The following is a 13,327-nucleotide window of genomic DNA, read 5'->3' as shown; positions in this document are numbered from 1 at the left end:
GTGGAAATAACATGGGCTCTGGAGATAGCCAATCAAGTTTAAATCCTGATTTTGTCATATAATAAGCTATGATTCCCTGAGCAAGTTACTTAACATTATTGTATTTCAGTTTCTTTTTCTGAAAAATGACAATTGTAGTTATTAACCTGTTGTGGTGCTTAAATGAGGCAAGTATGTAAAACAGTAACATAGTGCTAGGATGGATGTTGCTTAATATACAGTCACTCTTATAACTGAGTACTGTGTTATCTATGCTGTATGACAAATAACAGAAAAACTTAGCTTAAAACAGCAAACATTTATCAGGTCACTATTTCTGTGAAAAAGGCAACCAGGAATTGCATAGTGATTCTTTTATTGTTTTATTTGGAGCCAGGGACTTGCTCTGTCACCCAGGATGGGATGCGGTGATGCAGCATAGCTCACTGCAGCCTAGAACTTCTGGGCTGAAGCCATCCTCCTGCCTCAACCTCTTGAGTAACCAAGATTACAGGCACATGCCATCGTGCCTGGTTAAATTTTTAATTTTTTTGTAGAGACAGGGTCTTGCCATGTTGCCCAGACTGGTCTTGAACTCCTGGCATCAAGCAATCCTTCTACCTTGGCCTTCTAAAGCACTGGAATTCCAGGTGTGAGCCATCATACCTGGCCATCATTCTTGCTCTGGGTCTCTGATGATTTTTTTTTTTTTTTTTCCGAGATGGAGTCTGGCTCTGTCGCCTAGGCTGGAGTGCCATGGCACAATCTCGGCTCACTGCAGCCTCCACCTCCCGAGTTCAAGTGATACTCCTGTCTCAGCCTCTTGAGGATCTGGGATTACAGGCATGCGCCACCACACCTGGCTAATTTTTTATATTTTTGGTAGAGACGAGATTTCACCACGTTGGCCAGACTGGTCTCGAACTTCTGACCTGAAGTGATCTGCCTCCCAAGTACTGGGATAACAGGCATGAGCCACTGCTTCCAGCCTGATGAATTTTTAGTCAAGCTATCAGTCAGGTCATAGTCATCTGGGTCTGGAGGATCCACTTCCATACTCATTTGTGCGGTTATTTGCTGGCTTTTGTTCCCCTTTGGCTGTGGGCCAGAAACCTCAGTTTCTTGCCAAGTATACCTTTCTACAGCCCAAGTGTCTTCATGACATGGCCAGTGGTTTCTCCATAGAAAATCAGAGAGAGAGAGTCAGGGAGAGAAAGGAAAAAGTACCTAAGAGAGTTAATAAAAGGAAGTTGTGCTGAGTTTTATAGCATCGCTTTTGCTGTATTCTTTTGGTCACAGTTCTGATACAATATAGGAGGAGATTACATAAGGATCTTAAAACCAGGTGGCTTAGATCACTGGGCACCATCTCAGAGGCTCCATACTACAAGTACCTAACACAGCATGATGAAAGATATATGGCCACTATATTGTAATTACAGGTGAACTCTTTTGTTACCTTCTGGTATTAGAAAAGAGTATAAATAGTCATAGGTTAAGCATATTATTTGGATTACTTTTACTGTGTAGTTTAAATTTGGGAGAAATAGTTGGACCACATAATTTGAATGTTCATAAAAATACATTAGGTAGTGCAGGATTCTGTTGAGTACAGTGTAAAGTTGACTAGGACTATAAGAAAATTATTTGAGTTTTATTTTTACTTGAATCTCAATAATTTGTCATGTAGCTGAATAGATTAGATATGAAAAGCAGTCTCTTGTGGAGTTCTACAAGAGTCAATGTATTATTTTAATTTTAGCTTAAGAGAAGTGCTCTAACACAATCACAATTCTTCTCTTACTGTGTTTTTAAATACCAGCACAATTATAGTATATTTTCTTTTATCTAAACATGATCTCCAAGTATTCATGCAAGAAAATCGTTGATTAGTGAAAGTATACAAGACTTTAGATGTGTTCTGGTTATTTTCTCATCAATGTAGGTATCCCTTAAATTAATTTTAATGGCAATTTTCATCTTCCATTTGTATGATGGATTATTGTTTTCAACACTGTTTCACATGAGTGATGTCATCACATCACCACAATAACTCTATGATGTACACAAGGCAGGTGCTGAACCTCATTTTATAGATGTAAAAACAATCTAGGAGAGGCTAAGTGTTGTTTCCAGTGTTACACAACCAATAATTTGCAGAGCTGAGGCTTTAAGGACATGTCATCTGGCTCTTTGTGTAGTGCTATTTTTGTATCATACTTTTTTGGATGGTTCAACACAATTATTGAGAGAAACAACTCAAATAAAATTTTAGGTTTTTTCCACTCATATTGACCCATCTTCTGATTTTCTATAATTTATTTTCATGGTACTGAATCTTATTTCCTAGAGCACAGAACAAGCTTTTACTTCTTCTGTTTGAGGTTGTTTTAAGGAATTAAATTTTTTTTTTTTTTTTTTTTTTTTTTTTTGAGACGGAGTCTTGCTCTGTCACCCAGGCTGGAGTGCAGTGGCCCGGATCTCAGCTCACTGCAAGCTCCGCCTCCCAGGTTTACGCCATTCTCCTGTCTCAGCCTCCCGAGTAGCTGGGACTACAGGCGCCCGCCACCTCGTCCGGCTAGTTTTTTGTATTTTTTAGTAGAGACGGGGTTTCACCGTGCTAGCCATGGTCTCGATCTCCTGACCTCGTGATCCGCCCGTCTCGGCCTCCCAAAGTGCTGGGATTACAGGCTTGAGCCACCGCGCCCGGCCAGGAATTAAAATTTTAAGGGTTAATTTCTTAAAACAACATCAAGTAGCAATTATTATGTCTATATTTTTTTGTAGGTGAAACCCTCTCTGTTCCTTCAGAGAATGTTTCTTATGCAAATAATGTGATTTGTTAGATATCATTTTTCAGTTTCTAGGATAAAATTACTTATTTTTCTTGAATGTGGGTTACATCATAGAGATGTTAACGTTTATAAGGTTAAATATACACTATATTCATTTTAAACATACTCATGATAACGGTACAAGAATAATGCAAATATTTCTGTAGAGGCATATCTAAGCCACTGTTCTGAGACTTTAATCAAATAATCCTGTGAGTTAGGTAATATTATTATTTTTATTTGCTGTTTATAGATAAGGAAACTGAGACATAGGCTAAAAAAGTTGTCTAGATTATGCAGCTAGTAAGTGGCCAATGTAGATTATGAATTTAGGTGGTCTGGCCTCATAGTTCTCGTCCTTAATTGTTAGTCACGCTGCACATTTTTCCACACTTAGAGTTTATATTTCATAAGCCATTTATTTATTAGTACTTCATTTAAATGATTGTATATATTGAAATTAAGGATGTGATAATTCACTATACGCAGGAGAAGGATGTCCGGAAGTGGAAGGAAGAATTACTAGATCAACGACGCAGGATGATGGAAGAAAAATTACTTCATGCTGAGTTTAAGCGAGAAGTACAATTACAAGCAATTGTGAAAAAAGCACAAGAAGAAGAAGCTAAGGTATATCATAAGAGCTTTAAATGTTAACTTAATTACCCAAGTACTTTTTTCAATTGTTATATAATAGTAATAGAAGATAATGTTTATCCAGTGTTTATTCTGTTCTAGGATAACAGCATTTTACAGGCTCATTTAAAACTTACGAGGTGCAATATTTTATCCCTTTGACAATTCTGTGAGCCATCTATTATTATTTTATTATACAAAGGTATAATTGATAGATAATAAGCAGCACATATGTAATTTATTCCATTTGATGAGTTTTGACATGTATTATATCCTTGAAACTATCAGTACAATGAACATAATATACAATTCCTCTTTGTAATTCATTCCTTCATTCAACTCTGTTATCTAATTACTGATCTGCTTTCTATCAGTATAAATGTTTGCATTTTCTAGAACTTATGTGTGTGGAATCATACATTATCTATTCTTTTCTCTGGCTTTCCCTCATAATAGTTACTTGGAACTTCATCCTGTTGTGTGTGTGAATAATTCCTTCCTTTTCATTGCTGAGTCATTCCTTCCATTTCTTTACGTATGGAAATACCATAATTTGTTAACCCAGTCACTTGTTGATGGACATGTGTTTTCTTTCCAGTTTTTTTCTATTACAAATATAGCTGCTGTGGCAATTCATGTATATGTCTTTGTGCAGATGTGTACTTTCATTTTTATTTTATGAAAACCTAGAAGTGGATTAGTATAGCATCTTACAATAGGTTCATGTTTAAGTTTTACACATGGTTTTCCATTCCTACCAGTAGTGAATGGGAGTTCTAGTTGTGCTATATTCTGACCAGCACTTGACACAGTTACACATTTTAATTTCAGTAATTTTTAAAATATGTGTATAGAGTCTAATTTTTTTTCCTTTTTTTTGTGGGAAAAACGTAATGTAATATTTATCATCTGTTAAGTATACAGTTCAGTGGTTTTAATGCATTCATGTTATGCAGTCATCACCACCATGTATCTCCATTAGTCTTTTTCATCTTGTAAAACTGAAACTCTGTGCTCATTAAACAGTAACTCCTCATTCTCACCACCAGCCCCTGGCAATGATCATTCTACTTTCTAGATCTATGATTTTGACTACTCTAAGTGCCTCTTATAAATGGAATGATATGATATAATTTTATCTTTTTATGACTGGCTTATTTCATTTAGCATTAGGTCTTCAGTGTTATAGCATATGTTAGAATTTCCATCCCTTTTCAGGCTGAGTAATTTTCCATTGTATGTATATACCACATTTTGCTTATCCATTCATATCTTAATGGACATTTGAGTTATGACTACACTTTAGCTATTGTGAACAGTGCTGTTGTAAATATGGATGTACAAATAACTCTCGAGTCCCTGCTTTGAATTCTTTTGGGTATATACCCAGAATTGGAAAGTCTGGATCTTATGGTAATTCTATTTTTAATTTTTTGAGGAATCACCATGCTGTTTTCTACATGTAGTTCAACATTTTTACATTCCCATCAGTAGTGCACAAGGGTTCCAGTTATTCCATATCCTCTCTAACTTCCATCATTTTGTTTTTGTGATAGTAGTCATTCTGATGTGTGTGATTTGGTGTCTCGTTGTAGTTTTGATTTGCATTTCTCTATTGATTAGTGGTGTGGAGCATCTTTTCATGTGCTTATTGGCCATTTGTATATCCTCTTTGGAGAAATGTCTATTCAAGTCATTTGCCCATTTTTGAATTGAGTTGTTTGTTTTTTTGTTGTGGAGTTTTAAGACTTCTTCATATATTCTTGATATCAATTTGTTTTTAAATCAAAGATATGATTTGCAAATGTTTTCTCCCATTCTGTGGGTTGCATTTTTACTTTGACAGTAACATCTTTTGACATGCAAAATATTTTAATTTTCGCAAAGTCCAATTTGTCTGTTTTTTCTTTTGTTGCCTGTGACTTTGGTGTCATATCCAGTAAGTCATTGCAAAATCTAGTGTCGTGACACTTTGATCCTGTGTCTTCTAAGAGTTTTATAGCTTTAGATCTTACATTTAGGTAATTGATCCATTTTGAGTTAATTTCAGTATATGGAGTTAGGTAAAGGTTTAGCTTGGTTCTTTTGCATGTGACTGTCGAGTTTTCCCATTGCCATTTGCTGAAAAGACTGTTCTTTGTCCATTAAATTGTCTTGGCATCCTTGTCAAAAATCATTTGACTATATCTGTGAGGGTCTATTTCTCAGCTCCCTGTTCTATTCCATAGGTCTGTATGTTTGTTTTAGTGCTAGTACTATACTGTTTTGATGTTTGTAGTTTTAAGTTTTGAAATTAGGAAGTGTGAGTCATCCAATTTTGTTGTTCTTTTTAAAGATTGTTTTGGTTATTTGGGGTCCCTTGAGATTCCATATGAATTTTAGGGTGGACTTTTCTGTTCCTGCATAGTCATCATTGGGATTTTGATAGACATTGCATTGAATCTATAGATCACTTTGTGTATTGTTGATGTCTTAACAATTTTAAGTGTTCTGGTTCATGATCATGGGATAATTTTTTATTTATTTGTGTTGTCTTTAATTTTTCAACAATGTTTTGTACTTCTTATTGTATGTATCTTTTGCCTCCTTGGTTAATTACTAAGTATTTTATTATTTTTGATGCTATTGTTAATGGGATTGTTTTCATAATCTCCTTTTCAGATTGTTCCTTGTTAGTGTATAGAAATGCAATTGATTTTTGTATGTTGACTTTGTATCCTGCTTCTTTACTGAATTTTTATTAGTTCTAACAGTTTTTGTTTGGTGGAATCTGTAAGTGTTTTCTACATATAAGTTCATATCATCTGTGAACAAAGATAATCTTACTATTTTCTAAATTTGGACACTATTTCTTTTACTTTCCTAATTCTTCTGGCTTGAATTTCTAGTGCTACTTTAAATAGAAGCGGTGAAAGCGGCCAGGCACAGTGGCTCACACCTGTAATCCCAGCATTTTGGGAGGCCGAGGCGGGCAGATCACGAGGTCAGGAGATTGAGACCATCCTGGCTGACACAGTGAAACCCCGTCTCTACTAAATATACAAAAAATTAGCTGGGCATGGTGGTGGGCACCTATAGTCCCAGCTACTTGGGAGGCTGAGGCAGGAGAATGGCGTGAATCCGGGAAGTGGAGCTTGCAATGAGCCTAGATCGCGCCACTGCACTCCAGCCTGGGTGACAGAGCAAGACTCCGTCTCAATAAAAAAAAAGTGGTGAAAGCAGGTATCTTTATCTTGTTCCTAATAGCAGAGTAAAAGCTCTCAGTCTTTTACCATTGAGTATGATATTTGTTGAGGTTTTTTCATATATCGCTTTTGAGTTTGTTCTGTTCCTAGTTTGTTGTTTTTTGTCATGAAAAATGTTTAATTGTCAAATGTTTTCTTGTGCATCAATTGAGACTGTATGTTTTTTTCCTCTTTAATTCTGTTAATATGTTATATTACATTGGTCAGTTTCCGTATGTCGAACCCTTCCAGGAATAAATCCTACTTGGTCATGGTGTATAATTCTTTTAATATGCTTTGCTAGTATTTTGTTGAGAGTTTTTGCGTTAATATTGATAAAGGATATTGGTCTATAGTTTTTTCCTTTTAGTTTCTGTCTGGTTTTGGTATCAGGGTAATGCTGGCCCCATAGAATGAGTTAGGATGTATTCCCTCCTCTTCAGTTGTTTGGAGTTTGAGAAGGTTTGGTGTTAGTTCTTTAAGTGTTTGGTAGAATTCACCCATGAAGCCATAAGGTCCAGGGATTTTCTTAGGAGATTTCTAAATTACTGATCAATGTCCTTACTAGTTACAGGTCTAATTCATGTTTTCTAAATTTTTTTGATTTGATTTTTTAGGTTTTGTACTTGTGTGTATTATGATTTATGGTTGAGATTTTTTTTTCATGTGGGTATGTACTGTTCCAGCACCAGTTGTTTAAGACTGTTCTTTTTACATTGAATTGCTTTAATAACATTGTTGAAAATGAATTGGCCATGAATATGTGAGTTTTCTTTCTAACTTGATTCTGTTTCCTTTATCTCTGTGCCTGTTTTTATACCAGTACCACTCTATCTTGATTATTGTACCTTCATAATAAATTGAAATCAGAAAGTACACGTCCGTAAGCTTTGTTGTTTTTTTCCGAGCTATTTTGGCTATTTTAGATCCTTTGTATTCCATATAAATTACAGGATCAGCTTTTGAATTTCTACAAAGATTTTTTAAAGCCTATCTGGGTTTAAAATGGGTTTGCATTGAATTTATAGATTAATTTGGGGGAGAATTGACATCTTAATGATATTGAGCATTTCCATGAACATGATATATATCTCAACTTATTTAGATTCTTGCCTTTGCATCTATTTTGTGAAATTTATCTATAGTTCATATGTTTGATGGTATATTCAATGGTTTTTTTTCTGTTTATTGCTAATATATAGCAGTGCAGTTGATTTCTGTATATGTACCTTGTATTCTACAACCTTGCTAATAAACTCACTTATTAGGTCTATTGTTATTTCTTTCTTTCCAGTCTGTATGTTTTTTATTTTTTATCTCCTTGTATTGCAATGGCCGGGACTACTACAGTGTTGAGAGTTGTGAAGAGAGCTGACGTTTTTCCTTGTTCCCAGTCTCAGGAGAAAAGCATTTACTCTTCACCATTAAGTATGATATTAGCTATAGATGTTTCATAGATGTTTGTTATCAAATTGAGGAAATTTCTTTCTAGTCTTAGTTTACTGAAAATCTTTACCATGATTGGACTTTAAAATTGTTCACATGGTGTTTTGTCAATTAAGATATAATTTAAAAAATTTTTTAATGATGAATTTCACTGGTTGATTTTCATATATTAAATCAACTGTGCATTTCTGGGATAAACCTCATGTAGTCATAGTATATTATCATTTTTATATATTGGTGAATTTGATTTGCTAAAATTTTAGGAATTTTTGCATCAGTGTTCATGACCGAGGGTGTTCTATAGTTTTTTTTCTTTAATGTCTTTGTTTTTGGTAACAGGATATGCTGGCTTTGTAAAGTGATTTAGGAAGGCTTCCATTATCTTCAGTTTCTTTAGAGTTGTTTGTGTAGAATTGGTACAATTTATTGTTTAATTTTTTTTTTTTTTTTGTAAAATCCACCAAGGAAGCTATCTGGATCTGGTTTTCTTTGTGGGAGGGTTTTTGCCTAAAAGTTTTATTTCTTTAATTTACATAGAGCTATTCCTAATATCTGTTTCTATTATATAATTTGTGTCACTCAAGAAATTTATCTATTCCCCAAAGACTAATACTGTTGAGCATCTTTTCATGTACTTTTTGGCCATTTGTATATCTTCTTGGAAAAAAATATCTGTTCAAAATCCTTTGCTCACTTTTTACCTGGGCAGTTCATCTTTTCGTTGTTTAGTTATAAGAGTTCTTTATATGTTCTGGATACTAGATCCTTATGAAACTTGTGATTTGCAAATACTTTCTTTAATTTTGCAAGTTGTCTTTTCACTTTCTTGATAATGTTCTTTTAATAAAAATTTTTAATGTCAAATTCCAATTTATCTTTTTTTGTTGCTTAGTTTTTGGTGCTAGGAAATAATTATCAAATCAAAGATCATGAAGATTTACCTCTTTGTTTTCTTCTGAGATTTTGTGGTTTTAGATTTTTATATTTAAATCATAAAAACATTTTGAGTTAATTTTTGTGTGTGATCTGAGGTAGGGGTTCAACTTAATTATTTTGCATAAGAATATACATATTTCCCAGCACCATTTGTTGAAGAGACAAACCCTCCCATTGGTCTGTCTCAGCCCATTTGTGTTGTGATAAAGGAATACTTGAGGCTGGGTAATTTATAAAGAGAAGAGGTTTATTTAGCTCACTATTCTGTAGGCTGTACAAGAAGCATGGCACCATCATCTCCTTCTGGTGAGGGCCTCAGGCTGACTCCAGTGATGGCAGAAGGTGAAGGAGAGTCAGCATGTGCAGATCACATGGTGAAAGAGGAGGCAGTAAGAGAGGAGGGAGGTACCAGACTCTTATATAAACAACCAGCTCTTGAGGGAACTTTTGCAGGAACTAATATAGCAGAGCTCACCCCTTTCCCCTGAGGGCATTAATCTATTCATGAGGGATCTGTTCCCATGACCCAAACACTTCCCATTAGGCCTCTACCTCCAACATTGGCAATTAATGTTTCACATATTGATTACATATATATATATTTTTTGAGACGGAGTCTCACTCTGTTGCCAGGCTAGAGTGCAGTGGTGTGATCTTGGCTCACTGCAACCTATACCTCCTGGGTTCAAGCGATTCTCCTGCCTCAGCCTACCAAGTAGCTGGGAGTACAGGTGCGCGCCACCACACCAGCTAAGGTTTGTATTTTTAGTAGATACAAGGTTTCACCATTTTGACCAGGATGGTCTTGATCTCTTGACCTCGTGATCTGCCCGCCTCGGTCTCCCAAAGTGCTGGGATTACAGGTGAGAGCAACCACGCCTGGCCAGATCACATATTTCAACATGTGGTTTGAAGGGACAGACAGCCAAACCATAGCAGTCTGTATGTCTGTCTTTATGCCAATACCACACTATTTTGATTACTGTAGCTTTTTAGTAAGCTTTGAAATGGAACCATGAGTCCTCCAATTTTGTTATCCCTATCCCCACAGAACATGAGGTACCAATGAAATGCACCTTGCAATTCCATGTGAATTGAGGTTTGGTTTTTCATATCTGCAAAAAAGGCCGTTGGCATTGTGTTAGGGATTACGTATCTTTATATCCCTTTGAGTAGTATTATCATCTTAATATTAGTCTTCCAATTTATGAACATGGAATTTCTTTCTATTTGTTTGTCTTCTTTAATTTCTTTCAGCATTGTTTTGTTTTCAACATGCAAGTATTTTACTGCTTTGTTTTAATTTATTCATAAGTATTCTTTTGGATGCAATTATAAATGATATTGTTATCTTAATTTCATTTTTGATTATTCATTGCAAATGTGTAACATATAATCAATTTTTATGTATTGATCTTATGTCTTATAATCTTGTTTGAACTCCTTCATTAGTTTTAATAGCTTTTTAGTGAATTCTTTAGGAGTTTTCATAAACAAGATCACATAATCTGCAAATATAGTTAGTTTTGCTTTTGCTTTCCAGTTGGATGTCTTTGATTTCTTTTTCTTGTTTAATTGCTCTGGCTAGAACCTATAGTATATTGTTGATTAGAAGTAGTGAGACTACACATCCGTAGTAGTCTTGATCAGCAGGTGGTTGAATCCATGAATGCAGAGCATCAACTGTAAGGGACTTCAGCATCTGCATTTTGGTATCCGTAGTGGATCCTGGAATCAATCTCCAATGGATACTGAGGGACAACTATATGTCCTTTATCGGGTCAAGGAAGTTCATTTTTATTCATCGTTTGTTGAATGTTTTTATTATGAAGGGATATTGGATTTTGTCAAATGCTTCTTCTCCATCTATTGCTGTTACACTATATTTTTTGTCCTTGTTCTATTGATATGGTGTATTACATTAATTGAATTTAGGTATTTCATATATTTGTCCAATTTTGTTAGTTGTTTAAAGTGCAAGGGTAAATATCCTGTTACTTATGGCTGGAAGTGGAATTTCTGATGTATGTGTTATTAGTATTTGTATCTGTTTATTTTCGAGCAACAGTCTGTAGGTAGATTATTGATGATCATAAAGGCAGAATTAAATCCAGATCTTTCTGGTTCCAAAGGTTCTGATTTTACCACTGTACTTATTACTTTAGTATTCTCATTTTGTGATATTTTACCATATGACTTATATACATTTTGACTTGTCTAATTGCTTAATATACTTACTTTCAATATGATTTTATTAAGCCAAAGTGACTCTTTTAAGCAAATTAACCTAACTGTTTGTCACAGTTTAAATAATTTCCATAGAGATGGATGGTCAACTCCCTGGTATCTTTACATGAGGATATCAGCTACCATTTATAGTACTTTTAATTCTTTTTCTTAAAATTCCAACTTCTATTTTGGATACACGGGGTACATGTGCCGGTTTGTTCCATGGATATATTGCACCCAAGTAATGAGCATAGTACTCAATAGGTAGGTTTGTTTTGTTTTGTTTTGTTTTTTGAGATGGAGTCTCACTCTGTCGCCCAGGCTGGAGTGCAGTGGCGCGATCTTGGCTCACTGACACAGCTGCCTCCTGGGTTCAAGTGATTCTTCCGCCTCAGCCTCCCGAGTAGCGGTGATTACAAGCACAGGCCACCATGCCTGGCTAATTTTTTTTCTTTTTTTTTAGTAGACATGAGGTTTCACCATTTTGGCCAGGCTGGTCTTGAACTCCTAACCTCAGGTGATCCACCCACGTTAGACTGCCAGAGTGCTGGAATTACAGGCCAATAAGTAGTTTTTAATCCTTCTCTCTCTTCCCTCTCCACCTCTAGTAGTCTGCAGTATCTATTGTTCCCATGTTTATGTCCATATGTGCTTATTGTTTAGCTCCCACTTACAAATGAAAACATTGTCCTTTGGTTTACTGTTCCTGCATTAATTCACTTAGGATTATGACCTTCAGTTCCATCCATGTTGTTGCAAAGGATACAGTTTCATTCTTTTTTTGGTTGCATAGTATTCCATGGTGTATATGCACCACATTTTTTAAATCCAGTCTATTGATGGGCACTATCAATGGACTCCTGGGTTGATTCCATGTCTTTGCTATTGTGAATAGCATGGCAGTGAACATACGACTGCATGTGTCTTTTTGGTATAATAATTTGCTTTCCAGTGGATAGATCCCCAGTAATGGAATTGCTGGGTCAAATGGTAGTTGTGTTTTAAGTTCTTTGAGAAATTGCCATACTGCCTTCCACAGTGGCTGAACTAATTTACATTCCCACCAACAGTGTATAAGCATTCCCCTTCTTTGTAGCCTTGCCAGCATCTCTTGTTTTTTAACTTTTTAATGATAGCCATTCTGACTGGTGTGAGATGGCATCTCATTGTGATTTTGATTTGTATTTATCTGATGCTTAGTGATGCTAAGAATTTTTTCATGTTAGTTGGACACTTGTATGTCTTTTGAGAAATGTCAGTTCATGTCTTTTGCTCATTTTTAAAAATGAGGTTGTTTTTTGCTTGTTGATTTAAGTTCCTTATAGATCCTGGATATTAGACTGTGTTAGATACATTGTTTACAAATATTGTTTCCCATTCTGTAGGTTGTCTGTTTACTCTGTTGAATGTTTCTTTGGCTGTGCAGAAGATTTTTAGCTTAATTAGGGCCTACTTGTCAACTTTTGTTTTTGTTCCAATTACTTTTGGAGATACTGCCTTGTCAAGCAGATGTCAAGAAGGGTATTTCCTAGGTTTTCTTCTAGGATTTTTATAGTTTGAGGCCTTACATTTAAATCTTTACTCCATCTTAAGTCAATTTTTATATGTTGTTAAAAATAAGGGTCCAGTTTTGTCATTCTGCATATAATTAACCAGTTATCCTAGTACCATTTATTGAAGGAGTCCTTTTCCCATTGCTTGTTTTTGTTGGCCTTGTTGGAGATGAGATGGTTGGAGGTGTGCAGCTTTATTTCTGAATTTTCTGTTCTGTTCCATTGGTCTGTGTGTCTGTTTTGTACCAGTACCATGCTGTTCTGTTTACTGTAGCCTTGTGGCATAGTTTGAAGTCGAGTAATGTGATGCCTCGAGCTTTGTTCCTTTTGCTTACTATTGCTTTGGCTATTGGGGCTCTTTTTTGATTCCATACGAATTTTAGAATAGTTTTTTTTTTTTCTAATTTTGTGAAGAATGCCATTGTGGTTTGATAGGATAGCATCAAATCTATAAATTGCTTATGGCCATTTTAATAATACTGATTCTTCT

The 13,327-nt window shown here is 35.3% G+C and overlaps 1 protein-coding gene across 2 annotated transcripts in view; it reads left to right on the top strand.

Moving 5' to 3' along the window:
• Nucleotides 1-13,327, top strand: part of SCAPER (S-phase cyclin A associated protein in the ER) — a 583,444-nt gene that overhangs the window by 163,770 nt on the left and 406,347 nt on the right. For both annotated transcript variants that reach the window (XM_025390645.1, XM_025390644.1), the window contains one exon: nucleotides 3,303-3,443. In XM_025390645.1, the coding sequence (XP_025246430.1) occupies nucleotides 3,303-3,443 (141 nt within the window). The remainder of the gene's footprint in view (nucleotides 1-3,302; nucleotides 3,444-13,327) is intronic.

Source organism: Theropithecus gelada, chromosome 7a, assembly GCF_003255815.1.
Source record: "Theropithecus gelada isolate Dixy chromosome 7a, Tgel_1.0, whole genome shotgun sequence".
NCBI classification, from domain to species: Eukaryota; Metazoa; Chordata; class Mammalia; order Primates; family Cercopithecidae; genus Theropithecus; species Theropithecus gelada.
This window is presented reverse-complemented; position numbering and strand designations above follow the sequence as displayed.